Source organism: Anoplolepis gracilipes, chromosome 9, assembly GCF_047496725.1.
Source record: "Anoplolepis gracilipes chromosome 9, ASM4749672v1, whole genome shotgun sequence".
Lineage (NCBI taxonomy): Eukaryota > Metazoa > Arthropoda > Insecta > Hymenoptera > Formicidae > Anoplolepis > Anoplolepis gracilipes.
Genome location: NC_132978.1, coordinates 3,541,949 through 3,559,961, shown reverse-complemented (window position 1 = coordinate 3,559,961; position 18,013 = coordinate 3,541,949). Strand labels below are relative to the sequence as shown.

Sequence of the window (18,013 nt, the reverse complement as noted above, 5' to 3'; positions counted from 1 at the left end):
ATATGAACGAATTCAGTTAATAGTAATGGCTATCCAATCAATGATACTTTGAAAATATCTCTCTTATAATATAACATAATGTATGAGATAAATTTAAAGCAATGTATTTTATTTATTAAAAAAATATCGAAGTTTTATCAACAATTCTATATATTTTCGATCGCGTAATCTTGATGAAAATTAAATCTCAATTACTACTTGAAAATTAATTCGATGAAAAATATATGTTGGAATTTTATATGTAAAAAGGAGTGTACAATAATCAGTGGCGTAGCCAAGGGGGGGCTATAGGAGCTCGAGCCCCCTCCCCCCCCTCCCAAAGATTTCAAGTCTCAGTGACTTTTCTTGAGAAAAGTTTATGAATTCCAGCCATAGAAATATTTTTAGCCCGCTCCCCCCCCCCCCAAAAAAAAAAACCTAAGTCTGGCTACGCCACTGACAATAATATGCCTAATAATAAAATGATTATAATAGCATCGAGATTGATTTAGAATACAAAGAACGCGGAAAAGATTCAGCGTATATTTATTTGATACGAAATACGTACTGAATATTTCGACAGTGGGTCGCAGCATTCGTCCTTGACGTATATAGGTATGTGTTGTTGTCATGGTAACCTTCATTTTCTTCGTTGTTAGTCGGGCGGCGAGGCTCGAGCCGGCAAGTACTAGTGTGAGACGCCTCGTATTTTGTCGCGTTTTATTTCTCGAAACACAATTATTCCTTACCAGTTCGCATTATTAATAGATTCTCGCGATTTATAAGCATATGGAGAAGACGGTCATTTATCAAAGCGGATATCTCAGGGATTGATTCAATCGGAAATAAAAACTTGGAACAAGTAGGAAATTATAACTCATTGTTTCAACGTAGGTTATGTCCCGAAACGTTCTCTCTTCGAGAATAATTACTCGATAGCCATTTTTATTCTTTTTCGAGCATTTCCGACCAGTCATCGAGTAGAATTTTCCTGGAACATAATCTTAGAAGATAAATATATTTCTTCAATGACGCCTATATGGATTAAAATATCTCGCGTATAGTGCTTAGAATTTCTCGATTTAATTGTATAATTTTCGAAAGGCGTACAATATACACGTCACTCGATTGAATAATTCAAGTTACAAAAATTTTCCATTTATTAATTGTTTATTAATAATACATGTTTCGCGAGATATATAAAGCATTCAAATAAGTATATGCGTAAAACGGAATTTTTGGTCGTGTGCTGTGTATTTTCCAATTAATCCTATATTTTAACATTTACAAGCATCAATTACAGCATATATTCAGCATATATATATCGATGATTTAGAATGCGTAATTAATTCGATTGAAATTTATCGCACGAGCAATCCGCAAAGTGAGATATCATATTTCTGGGCATTGTATTCGCCGCGGATACTTCCCATGAATTTTGTGGCTTGTACATTTATTTCCTTGGAGTGTTTATATTATAATACAAGATAGTAATCATTGTAAATCATAGGAATATGTATTTATTTAAAAGTATTTATTTAAAGTGCGGATAGTGTACGAAAGTGCAACCAGGAGCAACAGGTGTAGCATCGCATCGCCGCGGCGGGTGACGCGTGAAATTGGTCGTGCAATTTTCGAATTCTCTGCGCCGTTCGTCCAATTAGTCGTGCAGGTGCCGCGCGTAGCTTCGTGCAATCTTTTTCCGTTACAACTTTTTTCACACGTTATTCTTCCGTCTCGATGTGATAAAGTGCGCGTCGCGCGTGATTAACGTTCCGAGTGTCGTACAAAGTATCGCGTGATTGTCGTATTACTGTACGTGTCAATGTAATATGTAGTGTTTAGTAGTGGTTCTACGAACGAGTGTTAAAAAAGTGGAGGACAATAAAAAGTGGAAAAGCAGAAAAGGGAAGCATCAGACGACGGAGCAATCGCGGACGGGTGAGTAATTTACCTATTTCATTTATTATTTATTATTTGAAGAGTGAAAGAGAGAGAGAGAGAGAGAGAGAGAGAGAATGATTAAATGAATAAATAAATTAATCATTTACTATTATAATTTTGGGATATAATTTTTAAACATATAATAATTATTTTCATAATATAAAATATAAAAGATATATACATACATTATTTATATTAATTATATTATATTATTTATATATTTATATTTTACTTATATTTTTATTACGTTATTTGTATTATTTACAAGTAAAAATTTTAATTTTTATAGAATTATGTTATAAATATTTATATCTAGTTAAATTTATTATTGGAAAAATTTTGTTGTGTTTCTTTTATTAAACTTGTTAAGAAAATATTTAAATAAAAAATGTAATTTATACATATAATCAGAATTTTTAAAAATATTACTTACTTTAATCACTTGGCTTTTTATATATTTATATATAATTTGGGTGTGTTTATATTTTACAGATCAATACATTGTGTATTACAACCCTTTCATTACACATCGTATCGGTGAGTACTAAATTGTTTCCCATTTTAATTAAAGGCTGGATTAGTCTCTTCAATGCATCAGCAAAAATTAATATTATTATAAAATTATATTATAAATTATTAGACGTATATAATGATATGAGAAATGGTATATATACTAGAAAGAAACTAGAAAGAAATCAAATCTCTGTTCTTAATTATCACTATATAAAACTTTAAACTTGTAGTCATAAAAGATACAATAGTAAAATATATTATTAAATTTTTTTATTAATATAAATATCTTATATTATATTATTAAATATCTTATGTTATTTGTATAATTGTTGGAAACTGTTTGAGATATAATTCCATTTTTATTCTTATACATATATGTATGTATGGTTATTATTATATATTTTAAAAAAATTTAATTTAACAACATAAGTATATTTTATATAGATTATATATATATATATATATATATATATAGCTAAACTATATTTATACGTATAAATACATATACATTGCATACATTTTTGTATTTAATTTTCACTTTAATTCTTGTGAAAGACATGATGAGAACACTGTGAAAGAAGTTAAATAGAAACTTTGTATTTTAAACATGTTTTTATTTTATTGTAACATTTTGGATAATAAAATTATTCTTGTAAATACAAGAACATATATTCTTATGATTTAATTTGATTTTTATATGTTATAAAGTAAGTTTCTGAATTGCATGCACTCCGAATTATGTAACAAATGTTTATATTTTAAAACTTTATATCTTTTGAATTAATAACAACTACATTATTCAAAATATAACTTATTGTTAGAAGCCAATATTTTATAACATAACATGCGAAAATCAAAATAAATCGTAAGAGTATAATATTTTTAAATAACTTATCAAAGTATTACAAATAAAATACTAACATTTTTTCAAACAAAATTTCTATTTAAGTTTCTACATATTGTACATATCTCATGGATGATGAACATCGGATAAAAAATACATTTATCATTTATATAATAACATAGTATATGTATATTTATATAAATAAAAATAAATTAGCATTTATAGAGAACATCGTAGGAAAGATTCTATTAATATATTTTGATATATATTATTATTCCCTTTTCTCTTTTACTATTCTAAATATTTTTAATACAATATTTTTAATATTATTTAAAATCTACTTTGGCTTCTTTTTTATATACCATTTTCCATAATTTAATATTATGTAAACTAATGCAAAAAAGCAATATTTAAAGATCCTTTTAATATACATATATTATAAACATATACATTAAAGAAAGTCAAGAAATATTTCATTCACACAATTACGTAGTGCATATTCCAAAGTATATAATTTATTTAATAAAACTCGCTCTGAAATATTATTATTATAAAATTATATTTATTCTTATAATGCGTCAACTTTGTAATTTCTTAATTTTTTATAGCCTATTCATACAACTTATTGACTTTATATTTATCTGTATCAGAAAATTATAACAATATAAATATAATAAATGGATGACTCTCTATATTTGCAGAATCATTAAAGTTAAAATCGCGAAAAATAATTCTTTAATCTTACGTCTGAATTATCAATCAAAATAAATTTACCAACAGTAAAAAAACGTCCTCCATTTATGAATATCTGAAAATATTCAGCTGCGCTAACAAGCACAATAGTGTTTATTATAACACTTTCGAAAACTCTCAACATTTTATGTGGACGGGCGACATAAATGAAGCGAACGATCGGCTCGATTACTTACTACCAAAAATGTTTTCGGTCGCGGACGGGTTATATCGAGAGCGTTAATTGCGCGCCCCGACATAGTAAACGTTGGAAACGCGCGGCGTTATATCGCGCGTAATATCATATACGCAAAAATTTTTTATAAGTTTTGATTTATAAACCGTTTGATGTATCGCGTTGCACGAACGCGAGTAGCGCATTTTATATACACCGGGATGCATTACTAACGTTTTATGTATACTCCCCCTTCCGCGCGCACTTTGATCGACGGGAGAGCCTGGGCTGATGGAAAAATGCGGCGTGTATAACTCGATTATAGACTGCACATACGTTGGCGTGTATGTACACGAGCGTCGTTTTTACGCATCCCCAACGACAGTGCCGATGTTGTGTGTGTTCGCCGTGCGCGGGCGGAGAACGGGATATTATACCGGTATCTGACGTTATATGTAGGCGAGAGGGGGAAGTGAAAATACCGACGTTTCATTTACTCTCTGTAAATACAGTCGGATTAATCAATTAGCATCAATTTCGCATGAGGATCCTAATCGCGCCGCGCTCTTTGACGTTCTCAGATCGAATTTGTTGTAACACGAGGCTCGTTTTTTTTTGCTTTTTTTTGTAGATTAAGTTTATCTACGTGCTGTCGATGTGAAATCTGTGGAAATAGAGACGAAAAAAAAAAATGCGTGAAAGTTTGAGAGAGAGAGGGAAAAGAGAGAGAAAGAGAGAGAGAGAGAGAGAGAGCAATGTAAATGTTTGAAGAGATAATTGATATAATTGAAAAATTGCGTTACTAGTGGAGCGTATATGTTTTAAAACACGCGTAATATTTTCAGAGTCAGAGCGGGAAATTGAACGATGCGCGCGTTCTATAAAAGTATTCATTATAGAATCGTGTATATAAAAAATATGTTTTTGATTTAATACTGCAGAAATATGGCAGGAATACTGTAGTTTTAACATAGATTTTTAATATAGTTTCGTGTTTTTTTTTTTTTTTTTTTAATGAAACATCATATTTACCATAACTTTTTATTTTTTTTGCCTTGTTAATATTTTATCAATATATAATATTTAGCAAATATCTTTTGTAAAATATCAGCTACAATTCAAAGAAATTATTATAAAAGATAATTTTTGTTATTGTAGCCTGTTATAATTTTTTCTAATCGTTTGTTTGTTTTATTTTTATCTTTCTTCTTGTGTCTCGCAACACATTATTTACATTTTACTGCTATATTATTTTTTATTGATTGTCTTAATTACGTTGCTATACGAAATTAATCTCATGTCAAGCATCCCTCGTTTTCGAGTCACCTCACTTTCTTTATTTCCTCTTTCTCTACATTACTATTAATCCGTCTCTCTCAGAAAGTATTAAATTTTAAATATATATTTATTATATCCCACATTTCGAACAAAAATCAAAAGAAATGAGATTATTAAATAATTATGTGTTATTACGTATTGCATCAATAAATGCGAAAAAAAAGCAGGAAACAAAAAATTAGCCGTCATTGACGACGCTCGTGGACGTCACTACAAAATAACGGACTAGCTTTTTAGAGTTTATCATTACCACCACCAACACCGTCGCCGCCGCCGCCACCATCAGCACCACCACCACTTCCGCAAAATTTATTAAATGATTTATTTGATGTTTGCCGTGCAACCCGCGTGCACGTGTGTATGTATGCGTGCATACATACGTGATACGCGCGAGTATCGAGCGCGGACGCTACACAACCACCCACCCACGAGCTACAACCATCCACCCCACTCACTCCCGTTATCCCTTTCAGCCACCTCTGCGTATATACCCTGTGTGCCGGCCTGCACCATCGGCAGGCGCAGCCGAGCGTCCGCCAATTATTCAGCAAATGTTATAATTGGCGCATTCCATTACGCGTAATGGATCGCACTTAGCGGCTACCGGTGTGATTGGGGCTACAGAACCGTAGAGAGGGAGGAGAGGGGGCTGATGGCCGGTTGGTAAAGAGGGTGAGCGGGGAGGGCAGAAGGAGGTGAGCCCAATCTCGATAATACGACCGTAGTGAAGGATATGACCTGACGCGTATGAGCTACTTAAAGATAGGAATATTTATGCGTGACATTGATTTTATAGCAACAAAATAGGGATCTATCAATTTTCAGTAACCAATAATATTCGAGCATTAGAAGTTGCATTTGCCTTTCGAATATTCTAAAATGTACAACTACAACAAAAACATAAGTTGGATATAAAGAGAGTGATGTCAGGCAATAACTTTATCATTTACATACAAACAATAAAAGAACAATTGAAAAACAAATTTTATTAGCTTTTATGTTATACTTTATAGAAATTTTCTTTATTTTTGTACTTGTGTGACGACGCGTTTTATCAGTTTATTGTGAAAATAAATGATTTCTCTTACATCTTTAATTGGCAAAATTGTTAATTTAATTCAATTATTTTAGGGTTTACCGATATTTATTTGCTCTAGTAACTCTAATAATATTCATATTCCCATATTCGTTATATCCAACGAGTTTATCAAGTATCTAATAATTCACGTGATTTTATGTAATATTATGTAATAGTAATGAATATGCAGTATAATATAGTGAGAGAGAGAGAGAGTCAACAAATTCGCTAATTTTCTTCTTCACTCGCATCGCGACGTAATCATATAATAAGTATTCAATTATCTGACATATAACACTATTACACCAATAATCCCTTCACGTGGCAAAAGTAGCAATAAATTTCCTTTTTCCTCTATCTTTAATATTATAATTAACTTATCTTTACTATAAAATATATATACAAATGCAGAGAGTAATATACTCAGCTCTTATATACAACATAATTAAGACAAGTGTGAAATATAAATAAAGTATTTTTTTAAATCTCAGAAAAGTGATAAAGTTTGACAGTTTCCATCTCTCTCTCTCTTTCGCTTTCTCTCATTTTCATTAACGATCGATTCTCGCGTGGTAATAATATCCGCAATTAGAAACGCGCCGCGAGTGATTCATGCGAGCGTATACACAAACACACACACACACACATACACACACGCGCGCGCGCGCGCTCTCACATACGCGACTAATCTTCGGCTGGTTACGCGGTTTCGTTCGATGAACGTAGATTGGATAGCGGGCCATCATTTACCCTGGAAGCACATACGGTGCAGGACACAGGCTGCGGTACATGCTGCGCGTACACCATGACAATTATTAGGATGGCAATTACGACGGCGACAGCGATACATACACGAGTATGCGAGTCACTATCTGCCTACGAATACAACTAGCGGAACGCGCTATCCACACGCACATACACACGCGCGCGCACACGTGAGCATCCAGAGCGAGAAAATCTACCCGGATACCAGGAAACAGACTCAGGTGCGCCGCGCCGGCCGGTATTGAATTTATAATTCCATTAGGGACCGCGCCGCTCCCCGATCATTTTCGCGTCTTCGCCTTTCACGGCACCGGCACTGGCCGCCACGTGCCGCCGATCGAATCGTCGTTTAGCATTTCGCTCTATTTTCAGGTTCGCTACACAAGCAGAATTGGGAAAATTTCCCGAAATTTTAACGATTTTCCCAACCCTTTCCCCTTCCCCCTTGCGCCTAAAGTTTAATGAAAAATGTGCATGATAATATTTCATGATAATTTCATGAAAGAGACAGCTATTTAAAATTAACTTTTATTATTATATGATTTATTATTATATCACCTTTTCTCATTGCCAATTAAATATATGTATGTGTATCTTTAGCTCTATATAAATTTCTCGTTTGTTGATTAAATAGCTTGTGTACAGAGATTTAAAAATTTTTGATTTTTATTTTTTAGTTTTTTATCTTTTAATATTTCGATTTAATTAATTTTTAATTTGATATATGCCACATTCTAATTGAATATGCTATAAATATATTTTAAAAAAATGTGTAAGCTATGAATTAAAATTTATGAATATACATAAATGAAAAAAAGAAATTGTAATAGTCGTTGCCACCAATTTTTAACACAAATAGAATAAAAAAATATAGCTTTAGTAAGAACGACAAGAAAAACCAAAATATATAAAAAAATAAATCTCTCATATTTATTTTGGAAATTGAACTGTCATATTTATTTAAAAATTAAAAAATTTGCAATCAAACTATGATAGATTACCGTTTTCAAGTTAAGTTTGATCAAAAAATCGATTTCTGAGAGCACTGATTTTTAGTTAGATAAGAGATTAAATCTAATTCATTTATAAAGTGAAAAAAAGTTAAAGAAAGTTATATCTATAATATTTATATTAGCAACATTGCAGCGGAAAAAACAACCAAAAAAAAATCTGGAATATATAATTTCACATAAATTAATTTAATTTGCAAAGTAGCGTAAAATTTAAAAATTATTAGACAATCGTTTTACAATAAAAACGATCTAGTTTTTAATTCTTTATTTTTGTTCTATTCTTTTCTATCTTTCTTTTTCAGTAATATATAATATTTGCTTTTCCCATAAAATGATAGTATATATTTGTATTTCTTCTATTTATTACGTTTTTATCTTTACGTTAACATTTTTGCAATGTGCGTAAAAATCTGTAATCTTGATTGAAAAAAAAAATAAACTTACATTTCTGAGAAATTTGTCCAAGTCGAGGAAATCCACATCAAGCTTGTTATTTGAAAACTTTGTAACGCACGATTTGCGTTTTTATATATGTATACGAATAGTATGGATATTTTGAAAATGAGCTCCTTTTTAATTTTGCAATCAGGGTGCAAAAATTATTTAAATGAGACCAAAATAAATGACATTGTCGAACCGATATTGGTACCTTTCTAACAAGCGTGCGCGCGGAATCTGAAATCCGGCCGATAGGATAAAACGGGACGGAGAGAAGCGAGAGAACGAGTTTTTCCCGCGGGCGGGATTACGTCTATCCTGTATACGTTACACGTGAACCAGATATGTCGATCTGATCTCTCCCCGCCGAGTTCGAAGGAGAACGAAGGAACGGCCGCGAAGTGGATTCGAAAATTGAAAATCATTGCTGCTTCTGATCCCCTTAGTTTCGCCAGACAACCTCAATAAATTCTCCGCTCGCCCTCGCGCCCGTGGCTTTATTCTTTATAAGGCGTTATATCGGAGAGGAGAAGATCCCAGAATCTCCCGACTACCTTTCTCTCTCTTTCTCTTTTTTTTTTCCTCTTGCGTCCAGCGAAACCTTCTTCGCGTCCCTCGATGTATACGTTATTAACGTCGCAAATTGCATGAACGTTAATATACATAGTTTTAAATTTTACAATTATTCCTTTTGTCTTTCCATATATTTATATCAAGATAAGTAATAGAACTTCTCAGAATAAAGAGTATTAATTTAAAAGGGTTAGACGATGAATAAAACAATAGGCTAATAAAAATATATTTGTTATCCATTTCAGACTTGCAATAAAGTTTTTTTCTCATTTTTTTCTCATTTTAGAGCTTTAATCATATTAAAACGTTTTCTTATAAGAAGAAATAGGAGAGTCTGCGGAAAAGTTAAGAAAGATGGCCGGAGAGCTTTTAAGATGAAAATTGGAATATTTTAATATTCTTTTACTGTTAAAAAATAAGGGAGATAAAAGTATGCAATTAAAGGGTATATTAATTCATATTATAAATTAATCTAACACATATACATATATATATATATATATATATATATATATATATATATTGTATATACTATTAAAATAGTGTATTTATAATCTATTGTTATTACAAATTGTTATCGTTATCATTACATTTATTAATTTAATTACTTTAAGTAGTAGAATGTTTCAATAATTGATAGGGCCGAACAATATTGTAACAATAACGTTAGAGAGATATCACGGGTGGCGAAAGATGCCGGGCCATCTAATAAACAATTGCCTTCGTTCGCGGCGTCGCGCGCGCAAAGTGGCCTTATTTTTCCCCTAATTCCATCAGGGCTGAAAGTGGCGACGCGGCGCGAACGAAGCCCGAGAAGGGTAGAGACAGACACCACGCTCTCTGCTTCTCGTCTCTCTTCTCTTCTCGGGACGGTAAAGCGTGAAGCTACTGCTGCCGCCACCGCCGTCGCTGCCGTTGCTGGATCCTGGAGCGCCGCGTTTCTCAGCGGCTTTGACATGCAAATTGCCTGACAATGAATTTCGTAAAACCTTTTACCGCGGAGTGCGCTTCGCGTGGGGGGGAAAGGGGTGGCGGCGCGGGGGCGAGCGCGAGGATGACGAGTTGACGGAAAGAGATAGAGAGAGATAGAGAGAGGGGGGGGGGAATAAGAGGGAAAGAGAAAGGTGAAACGGAGCACGCCCTCTCGCGCACGACCCTACGCATGCATTTACGCGAGAGAGAAAGAGAGAGAGAGAGAGAGAGAGAGAGAGAGAGAGAGAGAGGAAACAGGTAGGGGAGGAGGCTCGGGAAGAGAGACGCCAGACGACGTCGCGATATTAATCACTGTCTACTGGCGTCAGGCAGCCTCAACCATCTTCTCTCCGTGAAGCGCGAATCTCGTGATACTCGAAAATCAGTTACTCGAGCCCGATTAAAACGACTCCACCCCTCCTTTCCTTTCGCGACTGGATTGAGATTGATTCCAATCTCGCGCGTTTTATCGAAGATACCGATTGTTGAGAAAATAAGAATTAATCTATTATATTGTATAATCTTTTAATTGGGGAATTTTGTTTAATACTGAAGACAAAAATTTGTATAAACATTCAGTTTTTTTTTTTTAAGATTACGGGAAATAACAATATTATTTTCAACTAGTAATCTCGGTGTTAAACATATGTGTATATCTATTGTAATAGAGTGTCGTACCTGAATCGATTGTTTGACAAATAAGTCTATAATTAAATAATTATAAAAAAAATTGAATATTTCTTTCGGCTAATTTTCTATTAAGGATTTCCATAGCTATTTTCTTTACATGTTATAAAACGAAGATATGTGTGCGGGTTTTGAAAAAAAAGTATGTCAGGAGCTTTTTATTTTATCATATCTTTCTTGCACATGTTACTTAGCTATTTCATTTCTAAAAAGAAAATAAAGGAATTCAATTTTACTCGCGTTCGTCATTCAGACAGAGAAACGCCACTTCTCCGTCGAATCTTTGCAGAACTCGCCTCCGCAGGAAATGGCAGCAGCTATCGCGGTTATTTTATTCGTATCGCCGCGGAGATCGCGTTTGCCATAAAAAGGATACTCGGTGCGCGTTGCCTGAATTGTAAAGGACCACTAACCAATGGCGCGGCGGTGAGTGCGGAAGCGAGGGAGGTAGAAGAGAGAGTATCCGCAAAATCCGCCCACACCGGTTCCGACAAGTTACGAGGAAGGAATGTTATCGGGATAAGGTACGGTGGGATCAATCGGATTTTTCTACCGGAGTCCGCTCTCCGGCGTACAATGACGCGAGAGAGAGTCGACGGTACCGGCTCGTTGAATCCCGGCTAGCCACGTAATGGGTATCGAGAGACATCGTTAAGCGTCGATCGCCTCTCCCAAAGTGGCCCGGCGCCTTGATTCAACCCCCCTCTTTCCCTCCCCCTCTCCCTTTTCTCTCGTCTTCCTAACCCGCCGCTTTCTCCGTCTTGTCTTCCATCTCGCGCCACGTCGGAGTGGCAAGGGTGCTGTAAGCTGTAAGGTTACGTCGGTGCTATAGATCGCGATGGAGCACGTCGAGGTGGCGGCGAAGCAGAATAAGAAGGGAGAAGGGAGGAAACGAGGAAGGAGAGCAGAAGCGAGAGGAGAAGGTGAAGTGAAAGTGGGAGAGGAGGTTAAGGAAGGTAGATGCGCGGGGCGGAGAGGAATGGGGGATAAACCATGATGTCGTTGATTAATACGGTTTACCAGTAAGTGTAACGGAGTGTGCAGAACGCTCGCCCCCGCGCGCGTTTGCTTTCCCCCTCACCGCCCTCCCTGCAGCTCTTCTGTCTTCCATCGGGGTGGTTGCTTCCTTTCCTCTCTCTAGCTACCACCTCCGTCTTCTTCGCCATCGCCACCACCACTATCACCTCCGCTGCCGCCGTCGCCACCGTGGAGGTACAAGAGCTGCCCTCCCTTCCACCCCCGGCGGAATCCGTTGCACCAACCGGGAGCCACGTGCCGATCAATGGCGTCTTGCTGCTGGTTGGTCGAGCCGGGAACAACCCCCTCGCTCGCTTCTCCTTCTCGCCCTCCCGCGCCACCCTTCCCTCCCGTTCACTTCCTACCCCTCCGCGTGCTCTTTCTCTCCTTCCTTTTTACTCCGCAAGAAGACTCGCCGCGTATCCCCGAGGAGGGTTGATCCCATAAGAGAGGGCGAGCTTTTCTTATGAGGAGCATTGATTGCCAACACCCTCTTCGCCCTCTTCACCGACTTGCGTCCCGTCGTTTCCTCTCTTTCCCCTCCTGCGTTTCGCTTCTACTCCCGAGGCTACTTTTCTTCTGTCTTTCTTTTTTCTTCGCGATGTTGCATTATTTCTTCTAACTTTTGTGTTTTTATCAGTGTGTTGTATTCGGCAGTTCTCAGTTGTGGTACATTTCGTCTGTATGAGGGGGGGTCAAACGAGTAGTACTTCTCGCGATGCTAGAATGCCATTGGCGGACACGAAGATGGAAAACTTATTGCATCCAGATCAAATCGCGGAACGATATCTGCGATATGTAATCCCGCGGTGACGGTAAAGTAAGTTATGGAATCGGAATTTTCAGGATGGACGAAAAACCGGACGAGTCTCGGAACGAAATGTATGATAACTAAGTTCGAGTACTCTTTTCCGAGCTCTACAGAGGTAATTGAAACGATTATGCGAGAAAATTATTTGTACACCGAATTCATGAGAGAACAAGTTTATTCGATATATCGCTACCACAGTTCTGACTACATAGTGTAATCGCTACCTTACAATATACCTTTTATTAGACTATCTTTGATTAGCAATGACTATTTATTGGGAGGTAATATACAGGTCTCTACAAACAACTACATCCGCTCTCTCGCTTCTATTCTTCTCGCTTCGCGAAAATGCAGTGGAATTACGGCATAAACGGAATTATATCTCTTTCTCGTTATTTCTCTCTCTCTCTCTCTCTCTCTCTCTCTCTCTCTCTCTCTCTCTCTCTCTCTTTCTCTCTCTCTCTCTCTCTCTCGCTCATTCTCTCTCTCTCTCTCTCTCTCTCTCTTTCGTCAAATTCATAACATCAAATCCGTACCGTATACACTCATCCTTACTTTTGTACGATCGCTTCTTCTTAATCTAAAAAAATTAAGAAGAAATGACCGATCTTATTTGATGATTACAGTAATCGCTACGTTACCTGATAAAAATCGATTCATATCGCTGAACTTTTTCTTTTTCTTTTCTTTTTTTTTTTAAGGCATATAAGAGTAGTAGCCGACTCGAGACGAGTTTCTTCGCATTATTTGTATGTAATCGGAAATTAAAACCGATATAATCGTAATGAAATCAATTTGATTAAGATTGAGAAATATCCGTAGTAATATCTTGTGATTTTTTTTTTCTTTTGATTTAACAAGATCAAAATCTGTAGTCAAGATTATATCGGTTTTAAACCTCTCTCTTATAGGAATGTTATAATGAATGCACACACACTCGAGCCTATCCGCGTAGCTTGAACGAATCGACTGGTCGAGCAAATCGAGCGATTGAATATACAGCGCATCAGGCACGTGTTGGTCCGTCGCGTCTTCTTACTCGCGTTGAAGGAAACGAAATTTTTTTTCGCACACACTTTGCTATACATATTCTCGTAGTTTTGACATGTTTTAAGACTGGTTCACACATTACACGATATAACGCGATACGTCACGATAAACAATTCTTCCATAATAATGTATTCACATTCACATATTAAATCTGTAACGACATGTAAAGACAAATACGTTTTGTATTATGAAAGAATATTTCGCTGTTGTCTTGTATAATGTGAATCAATCTTACCGTGTCGATTTTTCGCTCCCATTTTCTCGCCGCTGTTATTTCCATTATATACAAATCGCGACGTATTAAATTCAACATGTTCAAATCGAAATCTAGTCTCTCTTCTTCTCGTAAATTTTTTTTCCGAAATTGTTCACTTGTAAATAACTAATTTGTCAAACTTGTGTCTGAAACTCAATGTTTTGCTTAAGAATATTCATTGGAAGTAGTAGCGGTGATATAAATATGCTTGCATCGCAAGTTAAGGCAATAAATAAAATATCATTTAGTAGCCTAGAATGAAGATTTGGACATTATTGATTATATATGTGAGAAGAACGTTTATGTCTGTGAATACTACTGAAGATTATTGTAATGAACGTTGTCTATTTACATCTCGTCCGCAATTATAACAAAGTAATTTGCAAATTGATGGTGCTGCATTATCCAACAGTTTATTGCATATTTAACGAGTATAGTAAAATGTAATCTTATTTCTTTCCCGTTTTTATTAAATCGAAAAAGATAGAAAGTTAAAAAAATATCAAGAGTGATAAAAAAACATTATCTTGTGTACCGCTTAAAAAATTTAAGCATTAATAGTAAATTTCGTAAAGAAAACAATTCAAGTTAAAAAATATTTTACAAAATATTTTATAATCATTCATATCATGAAATTGATTTTTATTGTATATAAAAAATAAAAATGAAGTTGATTGTCGAATTTGCTTCAAACGGAAACCTGATACTTCTAAAAAGCAGCGCGCGTTATATGGTTTAAAACAAAATTTTCTATCAAGAGTGCACAAGTTCTTGATAGCCACATCATAATTTATTTTAACAAGTTACAAAATCGAAAAGGTATGAATACAGTTTGCAATGTTTCTTATACGAATCGTTTTACCGAGCAAAGTTACCAACTCCCGGCACTATTGTTCGTTAAATCATTATCGCCTGCCGGAATTGAAACTATTAAACTCGTCTATCACAACGTCAAAAAACACAAAAAAGCTTTTTCTGTTAAAAAAAATGATAAGACTCAAATACAATCATGAAGAGGAAAGCACTTGTAAAGATTGAAGAGCAGTATAATCTCGAAAAATACAATTTTCGATGCTCTAGACGGAAAACTCAACTGAAATATTAAATCCAATAAAATCTACGGTTCGAAAGAAGCTATAATATCAAATCAATAAAAAAATAACTAAAACGAATATTTCCATCAATAATACTTGGAATAGGTACAAAAACAGGAATTCTCTGTGGTTTCGTTATGAGATATATATTATCCTTCTGTCTCTACAGCATCGAGATTCGAACTCACCGAGATTATTATACTGCTCCTGACTTTTTGCAATCACCCCCTGGTTACAACCCCTTGACGGGATTCACGCCATATTTACAAGACGATTTCGGCATCCGTCGAGGCAATCCTATGGATCCTCTTTAGTGGTCGGCTGTATCTGGTGCATGCCAGGTAAATGATGATGATGATGGTGGTCCGGTCGCCTGGAGAGACCCAGTAGGGGCGGCAGCAGCGGCAGAGGCAGAGGCAGAGGCAGGCCACCGGGAAAACCGGCGAGGCCACCGAGGAGAGCCGAGGCGGTTGAATGTTCTTGAGCTTTTCTTCGCAACTCGGCCAGGCTGTTGCTCCGATGGAGATCGGTGCCGGTGCCGGTGGTGCCTGGTTTGCAGCAACCGCAGATAGAACCGGGCCAGCCGGTCGGCGACCAAGACAGCATCTCCTGAAGGCTACTCGGTCGATGCTGGTCGCTGGTGGTCCACAGAGACGGTGTCGTCGAAGTTAGCGATGTCGACGCACTGCTGACGACTTTATTGCCGAAGAGCGGTGGCGAGAACTGGGCAGCCAGATGAGGCGAAAAGAAGAGGGACGTCGGTGGTTCTACCGGCCTGAAGCCAGCGCCTATTCCCGTAGTGCTAAGAATTTTCCGAGAGAGAAAAAGAGAGATTAATAAGAAGACAATAAAATTAAAAGCAACTTAAGAGACGGATTATATGAAAAAATGTAAAGAATTTGGGGGTTTATTATAATAGAGGTTTTTAACCATCCGCGCAAAGAAGGTTCGTTGAGACATAGATATTTCAAATTATGGAGGAATTATGAAAAATTAAAATATTTAACCAACAAACCTTACCGTTCAGGAGAAATTTTTTTTAAAGAAATTTATATATTGAGAAATATATCTATTATGATTATTAAATTTTATTTTATTGAAAATAAGACATTCAAGAAATCCTAGAAAATCCATTCAATTTTTTAGACTCTATTTTAAAAAAAATTATAAAAATCAACTCTTTTTGTGAATGTATTAAAAATCATTAAAATAAATATTATTCCCTCTTCTTACGATCAATACGAACGTGTTAATAAAACATAATTGCAATTCCTCATAGTTATATCTCTTTCACGAGCTTCACACTGTATTTACGAGATGATTTTGGGATCATTGGACCATCCTAGGGATCCTTTTTAATGGGTTATATCTGATGCATAACAAACAATATATGATAATATTACTTTTACATTTTAAGGATATCGATAAAGCATAATAACAGTAAAATAAAAGCAGATAACATTGAAGAATATTACTACAATTGTAAGAACAATGTCTGTAATAAGAGGATCGTGTATAAGAAAAAGCAGCATATTATACGCCAGAAAATTTTCTCGTTTTTAGTGTATATTGTTTTTTATACACGTTTGTCTTGTCATTCAATCGGAAAAATAAGCGATATTATCTCTCGAAATACGATTAAGTATTAAGAGGCGTCAAAAGCGATTATTCTTCTCAAGAGTATTTAGAGATATTAGCCCGCATCATTAATTAAGTCTCATGATTGATGATTGGGAAAAATATGGAGTAACAGATATTTTTCATAAGACATTCACTTAAAATAGGAGAATAGGAGAAGAATAATATTGAAGAGGATAGGAATTATTAATTACTGTTTTATTAGAATTTAGTGGTGCGAGATGCCTTACGCGTTGTCATATTTCGAGATACGAAAATATATCGGGAGACGTGATCATATGCTATAATTATTACAATATAATACAAAACGATTAATTAATTTCCGCGATAAACAATATATAAACGTATTACGACGCGTGCTGTTTATGAAACTATATTTCGTGCAATATATTTATTTGAAATAGGAATGTTTAGTCTGTGTATATTATATATATATATATATATATATATTATATAAATTACATACATATATATTATATAAATTATTTTAATAATTTTTTGAAAACTCATATATTTTATGTATTTCGAGACATAGAAACTGCATCTACTTGAAAAAAATTATCTTGTTTTTCGAATACAATATATATATACATTATATAATATACAATATAATATATATATTATATAGTAAATAGTATATATTAAATAGTATATTAAATATATGTAGTATTTAATACATAATATTTAATATATGTATATATATTACTATATATATGAAAAATTTCGATAAGAACTTAAATTTTCGACAGATGAAACAAAAATTTAATTTTCATTATTCTATTTCGATAAAAAATACGATATTATTATCTCTAAATAATATTCCTTTCTTTTTCTCTTATTTAACTATTTTTAAATTAAACGACAATAGTGCGTAATTAATGCCTATCACTTCACATGAGTACACAAAGATTTCAAATCATCACACTGAAGACGATCTTTAACTAATCCGCGAATTAACGCTATTTCAAACACCGTCACGATTATCGTCAAAAGGACGTCGCAATTTCGCGCGATTCCAACTACCGACATTTCAGCACAGAGAAAGTGAGAGACCGACAGATAGACGCGGACAGAGATTGAAAGAGAGAAAGAGAGA

General features: G+C 34.9%; 2 protein-coding genes across 4 annotated transcripts in view; one reads left to right on the top strand and one right to left on the bottom strand.

Annotated features, from left to right (window-relative positions):
- The first annotated feature begins 644 nt into the window (after positions 1–644).
- The window catches only part of LOC140669571 (uncharacterized), an 80,548-nt gene continuing 63,179 nt past the window's right edge, over positions 645–18,013 (top strand). Inside the window, exons 1-3 of one of the 3 annotated variants that reach the window (XM_072899556.1) lie at positions 645–841; positions 1,524–1,920; positions 2,416–2,460. The gene's annotated coding sequence lies outside the window, so the exon portion shown is untranslated. Of the gene's footprint in view, positions 1,921–2,415; positions 2,461–18,013 lie in introns of all 3 variants that reach the window. The other 2 variants (XM_072899555.1, XM_072899554.1) reach the window with 2 other exon arrangements.
- The window catches only part of Drgx (Dorsal root ganglia homeobox), a 42,758-nt gene continuing 37,167 nt past the window's right edge, over positions 12,423–18,013 (bottom strand). The window contains exon 5 of the mRNA XM_072899546.1: positions 12,423–16,081. Within this exon, the coding sequence (XP_072755647.1) occupies positions 15,577–16,081 (505 nt within the window). The 3' untranslated portion in view covers positions 12,423–15,576. The remainder of the gene's footprint in view (positions 16,082–18,013) is intronic.